The sequence below is a fragment of the Mirounga angustirostris genome, unplaced genomic scaffold (genome assembly GCF_029215605.1).
Source record: "Mirounga angustirostris isolate CCGP_5_RB_7025 unplaced genomic scaffold, mMirAng1.0.hap1 SCAF_5, whole genome shotgun sequence".
Classification (NCBI taxonomy): domain Eukaryota; kingdom Metazoa; phylum Chordata; class Mammalia; order Carnivora; family Phocidae; genus Mirounga; species Mirounga angustirostris.
Genome location: NW_026991713.1, coordinates 78,852,706 through 78,871,454, shown reverse-complemented (window position 1 = coordinate 78,871,454; position 18,749 = coordinate 78,852,706). Strand labels below are relative to the sequence as shown.

At 41.8% G+C, this 18,749-nt stretch overlaps 1 protein-coding gene across 8 annotated transcripts in view; it reads left to right on the top strand.

Annotated features, from left to right (window-relative positions):
- The first annotated feature begins 4,894 nt into the window (after window positions 1–4,894).
- BMAL2 (basic helix-loop-helix ARNT like 2) overlaps window positions 4,895–18,749 on the top strand; it is a 107,642-nt gene continuing 93,787 nt past the window's right edge. For 4 of the 8 annotated variants that reach the window (XM_045873718.3, XM_045873715.3, XM_045873716.3 and 1 more), the window contains exon 1: window positions 4,896–5,161. In XM_045873718.3, the coding sequence (XP_045729674.1) occupies window positions 5,131–5,161 (31 nt within the window). In that variant the 5' untranslated portion in view covers window positions 4,896–5,130. Of the gene's footprint in view, window positions 5,162–18,749 lie in introns of all 8 variants that reach the window. The other 4 variants (XM_045873719.3, XM_054507136.2, XM_045873717.3 and 1 more) reach the window with 2 other exon arrangements.

Genomic DNA, 18,749 nt, shown 5'->3' with positions numbered 1-18,749 from the left:
CTAGTGACAGATTTGTCACGGGGTACTTTAGACTGCAAGTGTCAGAAGACGCAAGTCAAGATGGCTTCAACACTAAGGAAAATGATTATCTCATACAACGTGAAGACACAAGATAGGGAGTTTCCCCGGTAGTCAACTTAGCATCTCAAAAACAACATCAAGAATACAGGTTCTTTCCGTTTTACTACTTTTGTCATCCTCGGAGTGTTAGCTTTGTCCCTCGTCTTGTTTTTCAGAGGGGCTAAGTGGCTACAGAGACTCTAAGCATCAAGTCTTTCTACATGTAAGTCCCTAGAAACTAATTCTTGTGCGCCCTCTTTTTTAAGATCAAGGAAGATCTTTTCTAGAAGCATTCTAAGCAAAGTAACCTCCACATGTTATTGGCCATGATTATGTCATACATCCATTCCTACAAAAGTACCTGGCCTGGAACGGACTTAAAACTAATCAGGATTCACATCCCTGGTACTAGGGGGAGGCTTACCTAAAGCACACAGCCACCTGATACCAGAACCAGCTGGAGTTCTTTTAACAAGCTCCAAGGTAATCAAAAGGGTGCCACACATTTTTATAGCAATGGTTCTTACCTTAAGCCACTATACCTGGATTTTCTTGCTGGTTCTCCCATTGCTATGTTTGAGCTAGAAGCTGATCCATTAACGTCCATCCTGGCCCACCAAAAACAGGAGTACTAAGTACCACTGTGCTGGACCACAGCTCAGCCACTGCAATCCCAGTTTTCTTGTCCTTTGGAGAACCAAAAGTAGGGGTGGGTCTCTGGACCTTATACAGACAGAATAGATGTATGGCCCACTGACCAGAGTTTGGTCCGTTTAGTACTTTTGCCATCCCTCCCAACTCCTAATCATCTCTTCATTGGTCCACCTCCCCCACTGCTGTTACACCAATAAGAGAGACCCTCATCGATTTATTTCCCCAAGATCCAGCTAGGAGTGGGGTGGCCTAATTATTGGCTCAACTGCTTTGTCTAACTTGAGCAGATGGGCTTTAACTAATAGAAATCCAAACATTTCTCAGGTGAGATTGTGCTAACTACCATGATATTATCTTGGAACTGCTCTACTGTTCATATTAAGATACTCCTTATCAAACCCTTAAACATAGGATGACTTTTTTTAAGATTATTTTTTACTTGGAGAGAGAGAGAGTGGGGGGGGGGCTGAGGCAGAGGGAGAGGGAGAATCTCAAGCAGACTCCCCCCTGAGTGCAGAGCCCTACGCAGGGCTCAATCTCACAACCCTGAGATCATGACCAGAGTCAAAACCAAGAGTCGGACACTTAACTGACTGAGCAACCCAGGTGTCCTAACATAGGATGACTTTTAAGTCTCTACCAAAGGGGAAACCCATAAGAGGAAAGGGAAACTGTCCTTAGCCTTTCTTGTCCTCTTGGGTAAGATAATCATGAACAGAACTTGAAGATCACTCCTGCCCAATTCCATATAATATGAGGAGGACTGAGGAGGACCTGGGATACCATACTTGTTTTAAGAGTGTCCAAAACTTGCAAAAGTAAAAATTAGTTCAGCTTTTGACACTTATACACACAAACATCATCTCTAAGGGAAAAAGAACATTAAGCAGTAACCATACATGAAGAGATGTCTGCACAACCATTCCCTCAGGCTTGTCCTATGTTTGTTCCTTTTTGTATTTTTCTCAGAATTTTAGTTTATTGCTACTTCTGGCCTCTGGCTAGTGGAAATATCCAACTTACCCCCACAACAATCTAGGCTTAGGAAACTTGATTTTTGACAAGTTGAAGCAATATTTCCTAGAATACTTAAATTGTCTCAAAATCAACTGATTTTGAAGTAGGGATTGAGAACTACTAACTCATAATCTCTAGGGGTGGGTCTGAAATTCTGTACTTTATCATGCACATCCAACTTTGGGAACCACGGAGCTAAGGAGAAAAGGACACTGGTTAGACTTTTCCAAAACAAAATAATACCACCTCATCAGTTGCTGTGAGAACGTCTATATGAAGTGACGGGACCACAGCGGGTACAGCACAAGTCAGTGCTTATAGCAATGCCTGGCACATTGTAGGCGCTCTAGAGATATGTCTGAACAAACGAATTAAATAACTGCATTTTTGGTGGGCAGCCCTACTTTCCATCTAAAGCTGATCTCAAAATGTTCTCATTTTTAATAAAAACATAAAAGCATTGAAAAGGAACGTAGCTTTACTAAAGTTGTTTATTTCTCAGGGAAATAATGTAAGAGGGTTTGCATTACACAGTGAAGTTCCCTTAATACCCTTTTAAGAGATCTTTCTCAACTTTCCACTCCCTGTTTACTCTCATGAGTAAATCCTCCTGCACTTACCTTCTCTGCATTCTCCTCCCCTTCATAAGCCAAGCTCAAGCTGATCTTCCCCATACCAGATGCCTACTATAGGTCTGTCTATTCATCTAAACACATTTGACCTCCCTGTTTGTCCCAGCTGTGCTCCCACTCATCAACCTGCTTAGCAAAAACAAGAATCTTCCCCAGGATGGACCCCCCATAGAATGCTGGGGGTGGGGGTGAAGGGAGAGTGGCACGGAAGAAGGGGTAGTTTTAAATATCAATAATTTATTTTCCCCTGTCACTTAGGAGCTCATTAATGGGTAGTTATTTTTATATTTATGCATCATTGGAAATAGTATCTTCAATGTAACTGCACTCTGAAGCAGGTGGATTTTTTTTTTTTTTTTTTTTTTTTTGCCCTGTACCAACTAAAATATCTAAGTGGTCTTAAGGAGCCCTCAAACTAAATTACATTGTTGTAATCCCAGCAGGAGTTTGACAAGTATAAGAAGGGGTAGTTTTAAATATCAATAATTTATTTTCCCCTGTCACTTAGGAGCTCATTAATGGGTAGTTATTTTTATATTTATGCATCATTGGAAATAGTATCTTCAATGTAACTGCACTCTGAAGCAGGTGGATTTTTTTTTTTTTTTTTTTTTTTTTTTGCCCTGTACCAACTAAAATATCTAAGTGGTCTTAAGGAGCCCTCAAACTAAATTACATTGTTGTAATCCCAGCAGGAGTTTGACAAGTATAGGAATTTATAGTTTTGAGGCAGTGGATACTAATTCCAGCACTGTTCTTGCCTGAGTACTTGGCAGTGAGGCAAAATTAGCAAACTAAGGTCACCCTGGGATTAGCAATGATTCCCGAAGAGCTACACTGTCCCTGGGCTTTTGGTGAGAAAAGGACATTGACCAGAAGGAAATAGATCATATGTTCTGCAAGTTATGTCTCAAATCACTTCTGTTACATTTTGCTCAAGGAGAAAATATTAGAAAATCACTGCCTGTAAATGAGAGATTACCTTCCTATCCATCTCACAAGATACTGGTTTTCTATCTCTTTTTTATCCTATGAGGCATAATATAACTACTCTTTAAAAAAAAAAAAAAAGTCCTAGAAAGGAAAGCTCCAGAGCATAAAGAAAAAGTAGCAAGTAGGATTTAAACTTGAACGTTAAGGGGGAAGGCATGTTAAGCTATGAGAGTGACTTGCCCCCAGAGAACCCTGTGGCCTCTTCTCCTTGAGCATTATTACTTCCTCCTATCATACTAAGGTTCTGGATTCCTTTTCTTTGGCTTTCAGGCTCGAATGGAAGTGAATCATCATTTCTAAGAAATGAGGACTGCAATGATTCACCAGCAAGCTTATTGGATACCATGGTATGAACGTCTAAGAAGATCTGGCTTTTACAGTCTGGCCTCTCCCATCCACTGAGTGATCCTGGCCCCAGTACTCATCTCTGAGCCTCTATACATATATACATAGTCTGTACTGTACATTTGAACCAGGGTGCTGCTTCACCAGGAAGGTGACATTTAACACATGCCCAGGTCTTTCAATGCCTCCCCACTTGGTAAAACATCCCCAAACAGTGCACATTTATCTGGAAAGCCAGGTTTGGACATATTCAGGGAAACCAACGCCCGATTTAAGACTATCTGCCAGGCTTTCTGTGGACCTTTTATTTTTGAGCTGCCAGCGGAAGTTGATGGTGGATTTCAGGTAGAGCTCCCAGTCAAAGCTGGGATTGAGATGTTTCAAGAATGGTTTTGATGAGGGAAGTGCGTTGGTGTGCTTTACTGAGGGCAGCCACAGTTCTTAGCACCTCCTTCCACCTCCAGCAGGTAAAATCCCTGTCCCCACTTCAGAGGGCAGCAGTTTCCCCTGGTCATGCTTACTTCTGCCCGGGAACGCTGTCCCAATCCCCTTGCCCAGGTTTGGCCCGAAGTAGCCCCCAGAACACATATGCAGCTAGTTAAGACGCTATAATGAAGTCATGGTAGGAAAATTAATAGATTTAGGCGAGTTGATGCAAAGCTTTAGTGTTCTCTCTGCTGCTCCTTTCGTCCACTACTTTCCTCTACTAGACAAACTGTGAGCAAGGAACGGGTCTAGGGACCAGTGGGCGGGGAGAGAAGCAGCTTATTCCGCACAGGATGGAGGGCTGTCAAATGATCCCCAGAGCGTCTTGCTTCTGGATTTACCCAACCTTGCAGGAGCCAAAACCGCTTTCTCAGTGACCCCCCTCTCTGGCACTTCGCACCCTTGTCTCTGCCCCGAAGCCCTTCCCTCGCCCTTCTGTGTACCAGTGAAGTTTCTCTTCCAGCTTCCCCTCCCCCCCAGCCCCCACCCTGCAGTGATCTCCATTCATCCTTTACCTTTCCTCCCAAGGGAAACTACTCCAACCCTCAGAACACCCACACAACGAATCCTTAAAGTGATCGTGGAAGCCTGTTTTTAAAAGCCGGTTTCCAGAAAGGCTCCAGGTGCTGCCTCGCCAGCCTTTCAGCGGGGCGCCTCCAGCCGCAGGGGTCGGGGGCGGTGCCGCCGTGACTCCGCCCCGCGCCGGGTCCGTGTCTCCGGCTGGGAGCCCAAGGCAGGCCGGTCCCAGGCCGCCGGCCGGGCTGCGAGTCGGCGCCGGCTGAGCGCCCAGGGGCCGCGGGGGTGGCCCCCCAGACGCGCGGCACAGCTCCCCGGGCGCCCGCGTCCCCACTCCGGGGCCGCCGCCCGGGCCGGCGCAGGGCGGGCCCGGAGCTCTAGATGCCGCCAGTCCCGGGGCTGCGGCGCCGGCCGGGTGGTTCCTGCGATGGCGGCGGAAGAGGAGGCTGCGGCGAGAGGTGAGGCTGCGGGCGGGCGGCTCCAGGTGGGGGAGCGGCGTCGCACACGCGGGAGCACCCCGGGCCGGGCTGGGGGCGAGCGGCCCGCGCGGCGACGCCAGGAGGGCACAGTGGGCGGAGGGCTTCCCGCCTCGGCCCCCGGCACCTGCTCCGCTTGGCTCCCGGACCAGTGTCGTCGCTTGGGGGCACAGGTGCTGCGCGGCACCCCTCCCGTCCTCCCGGGGAGTGGGAGGTGGGGAGTGCCCGTGCTCGCCGCCGGCTTTCGCGTTGCCCGCAGCCTCATTTCTTGGTCCCGGCTGGACCTTTAGGCGAAGGTGAGCTGGCGAGGGACCAGCACCTTATAATGGCGAGCAGCCTCCCTCGGCCGACCACCGGGATCCCACTTCGTCGTCTGCAGGGACTGTTGCGTGGACTTCTTAGATTTCCTCTTTTGTATGAAGCAGTTGTCATCAGCCATTGAAGGGACTCGGGTTCTGCGAGCCTGTGGCCTCTGTACTGGAAACACTCAATTCTCCGTAACCCGTTTCCCAAACTGCCCGGTCGTGGGGCGGGCAGGCGGGCAGGGAGCGCGTGGAGGCAGGTCCCCCGCACCTCTTGCTCGAAAACCACAGACCGCACCGCAGCAGCCGTCCGTGAGGGAGAGGCGGCTCTCGTCTTTACCGTTACTGCGTTAGGAAAGCCATCAGTGGAATGTTTGTTTTCTATTTTAGTGCAGTTTTTTGTGAATTGAGTTGGAAGCGTGCTATTTCTTGTTCCTCTCTCTAGTATACACTGGCAACATTCCGTGGTCTCTTCCATGGGACTAGTCGCAATTATGGGACGGTTATAAAATATCTGTTAAGTCAAAAGGGAGCAGGAAAAAAGACATAACTAAAGGCAGACTGGCAGAATTTCAGGGAAGCAGTTGATTAAATCCGCACTTGCCTTTTGGAATAGGGTGATGAGTTTTGATTCTTTGAAATACAGCAATGAGAAGAGGTGCTTTTGAAAAAATCTAATACAGTTATGGGAACTTGGATCATGGAGAGGTTTCCAACATTCTATCATTTGAGTATGTGCGGTTTTTCTAGATGATATAAAGATGAGAGTAAGCACTGTTTTGCAAAGAGAAGGCAGTATGTATGGTGTTAAGCTCAGTCATGTCACTGGGGTTATTTACCCTTAGCCTTAGTTTCTTCATCTGTAAATGGGGATAATTATAGTATCTGTCTTATAGGATTGTTAGGATTAAACGAGATATAAACGCATTTAAGTACATATAAAGTGCTTAGCCCAGTACTTGAGAAATAGCAAGTCCTCCATAAACATTAGTTTAACACAATTATTATTTTTTAAGATTTTATTTATTTATTTATTTGACAGAGAGAGACACAGCCAGAGAGGGAACACAAGCAGGGGGAGTGGGAGAGGGAGAAGTAGGCCTCCCGCTGAGCAAGGAGCCCAATGCGGGGCTTGATCCCAGGACCCCAGGACCATGACCTGAGCTGAAGGCAGACGCTTAATGACTGAGCCACCCAGGTGCCCCGCTTAATACAATTATTAATTTGCAGCTCCCATTTGCTTTGTGAAAGTTAATGAGTCTTATCTGGTTTTTTAAAATGTTATCCCACACAAGTCAAAATTGGCCAAACTAAAAGAATAGTTGGACTGTACTGAAAAAAGAGAAACATGAAAATGCATCTTATTCATTCAGAGTGGCTTTCACCACATAAGCCTTATGGACTTATAAGTTTTCAAACAAATGGTTTATTGCTATTTAGCTGACGACCAAATGTGCAGTTGGGAATGATTAAAATTAATCCTTCTTAGGTAAGACTAGCAAAGTTTCAGTGGGGGCTGGGAGAGCAGGCATTTCTTGAGGTCCTATTACGTACCAAGCATTTCATAAGGGATACCTTCCTTAGTGTCACAACAGCCCTGTGATGTAGATGGTGTTATCTCCATTTTGCAGATAAGATGAGAAAACAGGCTGGCCCACAGTTCACAGCCAGAGTGCCAAAACTGAAGTTAACATCTGTGGCTACGGGCCATGCAGCTTTTCTTCCTTTCATGCCTCACTAGGTGGCGCTAATGAGCAACGCGCGCACCTTCAGACACCCTCTTTAGCTAAAAAGGGTGAAAAAAATATGGTTACAAGTTCCCCCATCCCTGCAGGGAAAAACACAACAAAACAGGTCTCTATATCACAATCCATGGCCATGTTTTCCTTACACAAAATTCCTGAGGATTTCTTTTCCCTAGGCAGTTTGACATTGAGACCCTGGTAATAATACAAATCTAAAAGTGGTGGTGGGGAGAAACCCCCCTCCCCCATGGTGGTTACACAGCTGAAAATAACTTCAGGGCTGATTGTGAGGATAGCCACCAAAAATCAGCTGGTGCCTTACATAATTGCCTGCTCAATTTTTTGACAGGCTTATGGTAAACACCAAGATTGAGCAAGCTGCCAAGTGACTGGGCGTCCTGGTAAATGGTTCCAGAATCCTTGGAGTCAGGGAGAGGGCAGTCTTGCAGGAGCAGCGCATTTTCAAGACGGACTGCCAGAGATGGTGGGGCAGCTTTCTCACGTTCCCGGTTCCTCGCCGTGGCGTGTTTTCACCTGGGAGGTTATCAGACCACTCTTTCTGAGCTGGAGTTGTAGTTCTGCAATTATAGTGGCTTAAATTCATTTTTATGACTCAGAAATAAAAAATCATGTGCCAATCAACTTTGCATAAGCTACCGCTCCTGGCCTGGATCCTTAGGCAAAGTCTCAGCCCGAGATGCATTACTCACCATAAACCAGGATGGACTAAAACTGCTTTTCACATGTTGGGGAAGGCAGTGGGGGGTGGGGAAGCGGAGTGAGAGTGAGAAGAATGGAGAGAATGGGGAGAGGAAAGAGGGAGAAGAGGGGTGGAGTAAAGAGAGAAGAGGGGAGAGAGGGTAAAGGAGCAAGATGGAAGGAAGGTAGAAAGTGAGAAAGATGGGGAGACGAGGAAGGGTGTAGAGGGGAGGGGAAGGAAAATGAGAGGGGGCAAGGCAAGGAGTTGGTGGGGGGAGAAGAGTTGAGTGGGGAAGGGGAAAGAGGCGGGATGGAGGTGGGAGAAGGGTGGGAGGGTAGGGACTGCCAGCCCATCAGAGTTGACTCCAGGAGAAAAGAAAAAGTAACTTAATGTTTAAAATATGTAGGGAGGGACATCTGGGCGGCATGGTTGGTTAAGCATCTGACTCTTGATTTTGGCTCAGGTTATGATCTCAGGGGCCTGAGATTGAGCTCCACATGGGGCTCCATGCTCAGTGGGGAGTCTGCTTGAGATTCTCTCTCTCTCTCTCAAAATAAGTAAATAAGTAAAATAAAATATATAGGGAAAGCCAAAATATTAGCATAGTGAACACAGTCATTTCATTTTACTTTTTTCCTTGTGGCAAGACTCCCTAGTTCTAAAAAGCATGATCTCTTTCTGTGCTGTGAACATTGATTATTGCATCCTTTTGAAATCTCTCCCTTTACATAGTGTTCAGGAACTCATAAATAAGGTAATAACATCTCATTCTAATAGCCCTGATTTCAGTCGTCCCATTTAGTTGAAGACCTTCAGTTTTCCACCGTGACAGCTGAGTGACGCAGGTGCCTGGGATCTGGGTCATGAGTCAGGATCAGGACCATCATCAGCATTATCGGGGACTCAGTGACCAGGTGCCCTAAGGGAGACCGGTGTACCTGAGACATCTGCCTGCTCTGTGAGACAGTGATTTCCTGTCCTGGTTTCTGCAGCTCTCCTCCCTGGAGTGGCTCTCTTCCCTGGAGTGGCTCTCCTCACCCCCAAATCCCAGCCCTTCTATACCCTGCCGGCCTCACCCAGTGCCTCCCTCCTTCCCAGTGGCAGGAGGCTGTGAGAACTTAATTTAAACTCTTATTGGTGCTGGTACTACAGGTGGAAGATATTCTCTGCAGTAGCTTGTAGTATTTCTGGATATTTACTGATAATTTATGAAGCACTTAGCTGTGTACCTCCCGCCACCCCCCCCCCCTCATTTTCTTCTCTTACTTAGGTGAAGTCACATTTACTGGTCCCTCACACATACTATTTAAATTATATCGTTTTAGGCTATAATATCTGACCCACCCCCAATTTTTAAATTTAAAATGTTTTAAGGGGTGCCTGGGTGGCTCAGTCAGTTCAGCATCTTACTCTTGATTTCGGCTCAGGTCGTGATCTCAGGGCCGTGAGATCCAGCCTTGCATGGGGCTCCACACTGGGTATGGAGCCGCTTAAGATTCTCTCTCCCCCTCTCCTTCTGCCCCTCCCCCCTAATTTTAAAAAAAATTTTCTTAAAATATTTAAATCAGTCCAGTTATATAATATTAAAACTCTAATTTGAAAATACTTGAATGTTGTCTGGCATGATAGAAAATTTGTCATTTATCCAAGTACATTATTGGTATTTTGTTTCTCTAGTCTTTAAAGTTTAAATCTCTAAATAATATCTTTACAGAGAGATAAAAACAAAAGCTGGAGGAAAAGGAAATATGGAGAGAATCACTCTTCTAGTCAACATGGTTTGCATTACAGGATATTTATTATTGAAGGTCAAGATTATTGCCATAAAACAGTAATTGCTAATGTATTCAAAATGTTTTACTTATAAAGAAAGTGCTTTACTTATAATATTTTTTTTAAGTAGATAATACACTTTACTGTATGTTCCAAATATATCACAGGGAAAATGAAGAATCATCCACTGGCTCTCTCTCTCCATTTTGTCTCCCTTATATGTCCTATAGTCTGTTATGTGAGGGAATCTGCCTTTCCCCATATTTTTTTTTAATTTAATTTTATTATGTTACGTTATGTTAGTCACATACAGTACCTCATTAGTTTTTGATGTAGTGTTCCATGATTCATTGTTTTCCCCATATGTTTTAAACTTTGCTGCCTCCAGGCATTGCTCAGGCTATTGGCTGCTCCTGGAAGGATCCTGCCCTCCCTCCAGATACGCATGTGGAAGTCTTACGTCCTCTTGAAGGCTGAGCTCAGGTGTCACTGTGTTTTTACTTGCCTGTGGGGAAGGAGATCTGGTGTATAGGGAAATGAGCATGAGCTTTGGAACCAGGCCATTGGGAATGTGACCACCAGTTTCATTATTTACTAGCCATGGGACCTTGGCCAAATTATTTAACTGCTCTGAGCCCCAATTTCCTTGTCTGTAAAATGGGAGTAAAAAATGCCTAACTTGGAGGGTTATGTGGGAATTAAATGAGATGATTAACAACCGGTTTAGTGAAATCTGACCTACAACAGATGATTTCCCCCCTTCTTTTCATGCAGCCTTCCCAGAATCTCCCCTCCCCCAAAGGAAATGCTTCTTCCTTTCTGTTTTTACACTGTGTGTGTGTGTGTGTGTGTGCGCGCGCGCGCCCCTATTAAAACACTTGGCCTGCTTGCCACAAGTTATTTAGGTAGATTTCTTAGTTCCATTCCCATCCTAGGAGAGCAGGGTTGATTCTTACTCATCTCTACAATCTCCCAACTCCTTGTACCTATTAAATGCCTAATGAAGGTTTGTTGATTTTAAATGAATGATTGATCTAAGGTGTGGACAGAGCTGGTTCATTCATAAACTATCCATTAAATACACACTACGGTACTAAGCAAAGAGAGACGGAGAAATGGATACAGCCAGAAAAAATATTCAAGCGCTCATAAATAGGCAAAAAGCAGTTAAAATATGTGTAAGACAAGATAGAACCTAGTAAGATCTATAGTTTAACTGCTAGGAGTGAGCCTCCCCACCCAACGTTGGCAGAAATTATATCTAGTTCACGGGGCAGGGACTCACTTTCAGAGAAGGTACCAACTTTAGTATCGATGCGTAGAGAACTCTTGGGGAGGCAGCGAAGAAGATGGTCTTTGAGGACAGAGCACAGGCACGGATATGGAAAGCCATCAGTGACGTGCTTGGAAGAACTGGTGGTAGTATTTTTTTGGCTTTGGATAGGAAAAATGGAGAAGGAATTGACCGGTGAAGTTGCATTGTTAGTGTTGGGGGGGGGGCTTCCCCTCCCAGGCCTCTGGTGCAGCACAGACAGTGGACCCAGAAAACCCACAGTATACAGGCAGTGATTTGCCTGCTCTCCAAAAGGAAAGATCCATGCATCTTCCTTTTGGCCCTCAGTCAGCAACAGAGCTTCTATGTCACCTTGAAAGACTAATTGTGGCATATTTCTAATCAGATAAAAAAAAAAAAAAAAAGCACAAGTCCCGGTTCCTGCCAGGTGGTTGGCTCTTAGGTCTTAGCCTTTACTGTAAATCCTTTGGACCACTTCTTTCTCTCTCTCATCTTTTCTTCCCTGAAAAAGCAGCTGCTTCTGTCTTTAGATCCATTTCACAGTCATCTGAAAAGCATCATAAGTACTGTTTCATTTATTCTCATTACAGCCTGTTGGGAAGCAGGTCTCTAGACTCCTAATGGCCTTTCCTACATTGTTCCACTGTCCCCATCGCTGATATACCCTCGGGAGGGATGTGTGCTCAGGGTGTGCTCTCAGACGCTTCCCTGCAGTTCCGTGGGACCAAGCGGAAAAATACCCTCAGCCTTGACTTCCAACATAAACACTTAGTGAAGGTTTGTGAACCAAAAGGAATCTAGTGCCCAGCACATCTGAACATGCTGCTAATGTGAAGAGAGCACTCATGGAAACACCCATGTGTGATAACCTCACAAGGTGTTCTTATTTTGATTCAGATACAGTGCGGACGATCTTGGGTTTAGAAGATACTTAAAAGCAGAAGCTCTAGGGGCACCTGGGTGGCTCGGTTGGGCATCTGCCTTCTGCTCAGGTCGTGATCCTGGGGTCCTGGGATCAAGACCCCCACTGGGCTCTTTGCGGAGACCCTGCTTCTCCCTCTGCCTCTCTCTCTCTCTGTCTCTCATGAATAAATAAATAAGATCTTAAAAAAATATATTAAAGCAGAAGCTCTATATACATTAAAGTACCTCTTCACCTTTTTTCCTTAGGAGAGGAGAATGTAGAAAGAATGGACAATTGCTGAGCTAGGATAGTTCCAAAGCCATGTGTATTTTACAGAAACACAGATTTTAAAAGATCAATACATAGTAGATAGAATTGAAATTGAACACTTTATAAAGTAGATATTGATATCTAAATGAATACATGATTGTGAAGATTAATACTTGTTTTGTCAAAGATGTAGAGAAAATATTGAAATGTTGAACACAGTTTCCACCTCTGCATGTATTTTTTCCCAGCTCCCTGGCTGGAGCATTGGATGTCCTGAGTTACGAGGTAGCTCAGATAGGCTGTGTTTGCACTGCCAGGGAGACCAACCATATTGCTCTAATAGGCCATCCCTTCTGTAAGATTTATCCAGACAACCACACTCACCTAGAAAAAAAAACAGACCAAACCCAATTTTCCATGCATCCTGCTGCTGATGGCTTCTTAGGACAATTCTCCTTTTCTTTAGTTTTCAGCCTGAGTTCAACTAGCCCTTTTGGCTCATCAGTTTCTTTCAACAATAATCATAGCTACGTCTGGGATGTGTGTTTGGTTGTAAGCAAAGCAACCTGGACTTGGGGGGAGGGGGTTCAAATTCACACTTCAAATTGTAGAAGGCATCGAGGACAAATTATCTATCAAGAGGTTTAAAAATAACCATTTAGTAGCTCTTTGTCTAGGAAGAGCCCGGAAGCAGCTTTAGCTTCTGATCATCATTGTAACAATGACGTGTGAGGCCTAGATGGTGTTAACATCACAAATGTCACTTTGGGTTTTATTGCTTTTAAAACTATCGTGTTTCAGTTTGTAGAACTTGAACAGTTTGCCTGTTGCAGTGTAATGCTTTCCCCTCTCCCCCACTTTGAAAGGGTCTTTTTCTAGAACAGTCACCATTCAGTGAAAAGATACACAAATATTTTTGTGAACTCTGATGATTATTTTTCTCTCAGTTAAACTGAAGGTGTCTCATTTTGTTAAGGCTTTAGTTGTCAGGAACCATTGTATCTTTAAAAAAAAAATTATCCACATTTATTAACAAATTTTAAATAGTTGACATACTATATTATGCAAGTTTCAGGGATACAACATAGTGAATCAGTTGACAATTATATACATTACAAAACATTCACCATGATGGGCGCTTCTCTCATACAAAGTTATTATAGTTATTATCAACTATATTCCCTATGCTGTACTTCTCATCCCCATGACTTATTTATTTTCTAGCTGGAACTTTGTACCTCTTAATCTCCTTCACATATTTCACATGTTCCCCCCTTGTCCCTCCCTTCTGGAAACCACCGGTTTGTTCTGTGTATTTATGAGTCTGTTTTGTTGTTGTTTGTTGTTCATTTGTTTTGTTTTTTAGATTCTCCATGTGAGTGAAATCATATGGTATTTGTCTTTCTCTAATTTATTTCATTTAGCCTAATAAGTGACTAATAAGGACTTTCTAGGTCCTTCCATGTTGTTGTGAATGGCAAGATTTCATTCTTTTTTATGGTTGAGTAATATTCCATTGTGTATATATACCACATCTTCTGTACTCATTCATCCATTGATGGACACTTAGGCTGCCTCCATATCTTGGCTATTATAAATAATGCTGCAATAAACATCGTGATGCATATATACTTTCAAATTACAGTTGATACTTGAACAACATGGGTTTGAATTGTGATGGTCCACTTATACACAGATTTCTTTTAAAAGATTTTATTTATTTGAGAATGAGAGAGCACACAAGTCGGGGGAGAGGGAGAAGCAGGCTTCCCACTGAGCAGGGAGCCCAAAGCGGGGCTCGATCCCAGGACCCTGGGATCATGACCTGAGCTGAAGGCAGACGCTTAACCAACTGAGCCATCCAGGAGTCCATATACAGATTTTTTTTTTTAATATGTATAAATACAGTACAGTACTGTAAATGTATTTTCTCGTGATTTTCTTAACATTTTCTTTTCTCCAGCTGACTTTATTGTAAGAATACAGTATATGATACATATAACATACAAAATATGTGTTAATCTGGTATGTAGATTATTGGTAAGGTTTCCAGTCAACGGTAGGTTGTTAGTAGTTGTCATTGTGGAGTCAAAAGTTATATGTGGATTTTTGACTGTGCAGGTGGCCAAGCCCCTAACCACTGTGTTGTTCAAGGGTCAACTGTAGTGTTTTCATTTTCTGGGTAAATACCCAGAAGTGGAATTAATGGATTGTATGGTAGTCTTATTTTTTGAGGAACCTCCATACTGTTTTCCCTAGTGGCTGCACCAATTACGTCCCCACCAAGAGTGCACAAGGGTTCCCTTTGCTCCACATCTTTGTCGACACTTGCTATTTCTTGTCTTTTTGATACTAGCTGTTCTGACTGGTGTGAAGGTGATATTTCATTCTGGTTTTAGTTTGCACTTCCCTAATGATTAGTGAACATCTTTTCATATGTATTAGTCATCTGTATGTCTTTGGAAAAATGTCTATTTGGGTCCTCTGCCCATTTTTAAAATCAGATTATTTATTTTGTTGGTGTTGAGCTGTATAAGTTCTTTATAAATTTTGGGTATTAACCCCGCATTGGATATATCATTTGCAGATATCTTCTTTTGTTCAGAAGGCTGTCCTTCATTTTGTTGATATTTTTTTTTTTTTCTGTGTAAAACCTTTTTAGTTTGATGTAGTCCTGATAGTTTATTTTTGCTTTTGTTTCCCATCCATGGGGAGACAGATCCAGAAAAATGTTGCTAAGGCTGACATCCAAAGGTTTACTGCCTGTGTTTTCTTCTATGAGCTTTATGGTTTCAGGTCTCACATGTAGGTGTTTAATCTATTTTGAGTTTATTATTTTTCTTTTTTTTGATTAGTGTATGAAAGTGATCCAGTTTCATTCTTTTGCATATAGCTGTCCAGTTTACTCAACACTGCTTATTTAAAAAACTGTTTTTTTTTCATTGTATATTCTTGCTTCCTTTGCCATAGATTAGTTGACCATATAAACCTGGACTTATTTCTGGGCTGTCTGTCCTATTCCTTTGACCTATGTCCGTTTTTGTGCTGGTACCATACTGTTTTGATTACTATAGCTTTGTAGTATATCTTGAAAACTGGAGTTGTGTTAAGCCTTCAGTTTTGTTTTGCTTAAGATTCCTTTGGCTATTCAGGGTCTTCTGTGGTTCTACACAAATTTTAGCACTATTTGGTCTAGTTCTATGAAAAATGCTGTTGGTATTTTGATAGGAATTGCATTGAATCTGTAGATTGCCTTGGGTAGTATAGACATTTCAACAACATTAATTCTTCCGATCCATGAGAATGGTATAGACCTAAAGTATAGGTTTTTCATATCCTTGGTTACATTTATTCCTAGGTATTTTATTTATTTATTTACTTTGATGCAGTGAGAAATGTGATTGTTCTCTTAATTTCTCTTTCTGCTAGTTTGTTATTAGGGTATAAAAATGAACCAGATTTCTGTGTATTAATTTTGTATCCTGAAACTTTACTGATTTTATTAGTTCTAACAGTTTTTTGGTGGAGTCTTTAGGGTTTCCTATATGTAGAATCATCTCCTCCTCTGCAAATAATGACAGTTTATTTCTTCCTTACCGATTTGGATGTTTTTTATTCCTTTTCTTTGATTGCTGTGGCTAGGACTTCCAGTATTGTGTTGAATAAAAGTGGTGAGAGTGGACATCCTTGTGTTGTTCCTGATCTTAGAGGAAAAGCTTTTAGCTTTTTACCATTAAGTATGATGTTAACTGTGGGTTTGCCATATGAGGACTTTATTATATTGAGGTATGTTCCCTCTATAACAACTTTTTTGAGAGTTTTTTCTTATGGATCGTGTTGGATTTTGTCAAATGATTTTTCTGTATCTATTGAGATGATCATATAGTTTTTATTCTTAATTGTTAATGTAGTATATCATGTTGATTTGTAGACATTAAACCATCCTTGCATCCCTGGAATAAATCCCATTTGATCATGGTGAATGATCCTTTTAATGTATTCTTAAATTTGGTTTGCTAATATTTTGTTGAGAATTTTTACATCTATGTTCATCAGAGATATTGGTCTGTACTTTTTTGTTATAGTGTCTTTTTCTAGCTTTAGTATCAAGGTATTGCTGGCTTTGTAGAATAAATTTAGAAGCATTCCTTCCTCTTTAATTTTTTAGAATAGTTTGAGACAGGTATTGACTTTTTTATTTTTTAAAGATTTTATTTACTTTATTTGAGAGAGAGAGTATGAGCTGGGGGAGGGGAGGTGAGAGAAAGAATCTCAAGAAGACTCTGTGCTGAGCACAGAGACTGATGCAGGGCTCGATCTCACGACCCTGAGATCATGACCTAAGCCGAAAGCAACAGTTGGAGGCTTAACCAGCTGAGCCACCAGGCACCTCTCTATTTTAAATGTTTGGTAGAATCCACCTGTGAAGAAATTGGATCCTGGACTTTTGTTTCTTGGGGTTTTTTTGTGTTTTTTTTTATTGATTCCATTTCATTACGAGTAATCAATCTGTTCAGCTTTTCTCTTTCTTCCTGATTCAGTTTTACAAGATTGTGTGTTTCTAGGAATTTATTCATTTCTTTTAGGGTGTCCAATTTGTTGGCATACAATTTCTCATAGTAGTCTCTCATAATTGTGTGTTTTTCTGTGGTGTCAGTTTTACCTCTCCTCTTTTCTGATTTTATTTGAGCCCTGTTTTTTTCTTGATGAGTCTGGATAGATGGTTATCAATTTTCAAAGAACCAACTCTTGGTTTCATTGATCTTTTTTATTGTTGTTTTTAGGGTTTTTCCCCCCCTATTTCATATTTTCTGCTCCAATCTTTACTGTTTCCGTCCTTCTACTACTTTGGACTTTTTCTTTTTTCTAGTTCCAGTAGGTATAAGGTTAGATTGTTTGAGTTTTTTCTTATTTCTTAAGGTTAAGTCTGTATTGCTCTGAACTTCCCTCTTAGAACTGCTTTTGCTGCATCCCAAAGATTTTGAATCATTTTGTTTCTATTTTCATTTGTCTCCATGTGTTTTTGTTTGTTTTTTTTTACTTTCCTCTTTGATTTCTTCATTGACCCATTGGTTGTTTAGTAACATGTTTAGCCTTCGCATGTATGTGTTTTTTTATAGTTTTGTTTTCTTGTAATTGATTTCTAGTTTTATAACATTGTAGTCAGAAAAGGTGCTTGGTATGATTTCAGTTTTCTTAAATTTATTAACCCCTGTTTTGTGGCCTAATGTATGATCTGTCCTGGAGAATATTCCTTGTGTACTTGGAAAAGTATATTCTGCTTTTTTTGGATGGGATGTTCTGTATATATCTGTTAAGCCCATCTGATCTAATGTATCATTCAAAGCCACTGTTTGCTTATTGTTTTTCTGTCTGGATGATTTCTCCATTGATGTAAGTGGAGTGGTAAAGTCCCCTACTATTATGTATTTTTGTCAGTTTTTCCCTTTATGTCTGTTGATATTTACCTTATATATTTAGGTGCTCCTATGTTAGGTACATAGATATTTACGATTGTTCTATCCTCATGTTGGATCAATCCCTTTATAACTATGTAATGCTTCCTTTTGGTGTTTTGTTACAGTCTTTCTTTTTAAGTGTATTTTGTCTGATGTAAGTAAGTATTGCTATCCTGTTTCCCGTTTCCAGTTGCATGGAACATTTTCTTCCATCCCTTCATTTTTAGTCTTTATATGTGTCTTAAATCTAAAGTGAGTCTCTTGTAGGTGGCATCTAGATGGGTCTTTTTTCACCCCATTCATTCACCCTGTGTTTTTTGATTGAAGCATTTATTCCATTTACATTGAAAGTAATTATTGAGAGATTTGTACTTGTTACCATTTTGTTAATTGTTTCTTGGTTGTTTTTGTAGTTCTATGTTCCTTTCTTCTTTTCTTTCTCTCTTCACTTGTGACTTGATGACTTTAGTGTTTAGTATCCTGCAACTTTACTGAATTTATTACTTCCTGTAGTATTTTGGTGGAGTCTTTAGGATTTTCATTGTATAGTATCATGTGTCTGCAAATAGTGACAGTTTACCTTCTTCCTTACCAATATAGATGCTGCTTCTTTCCTTTTTTTTTTTTTTCTTTGTCCAATTGCTGTGGCTAGGACTTTCAGTCCTATGCTGAATAGAAGTGGTGAGAGTGGACATCCTTGTCTTGTTCCTGACCTTAGGGGAAAGTGTTACACTTTTTTTTTTCCCCATTAATTTTTTTGTGTATCTGTTATAGGATTGTGGTTTGTGGTTGCCATGAGGTTCCTCTCTAACATCCTATGTATATAGTAGTCTATAGTAAATTGGTCACTTAAGTTTGAACACATTCTAAAAACACTACATTTATTTAAAAAAAATTTTTTTTTAATTTTAAGTAAACTTTACAGCACACATGGGGCTCATAAAGCTACCATCCATCCCATTATATTACTGTTAAAATATCATTGACTGTATTCTTTATACTCTGCTTTTTATTTCTGTGACTTACTCATTCCATATCTGGAAGCCTGTATCTCCCTCTCTCCTTCACCCATTTTGCCCAACCCCCTGCCCCCCTCTTAAGTTCATTCTCTGTATTTGTTTCT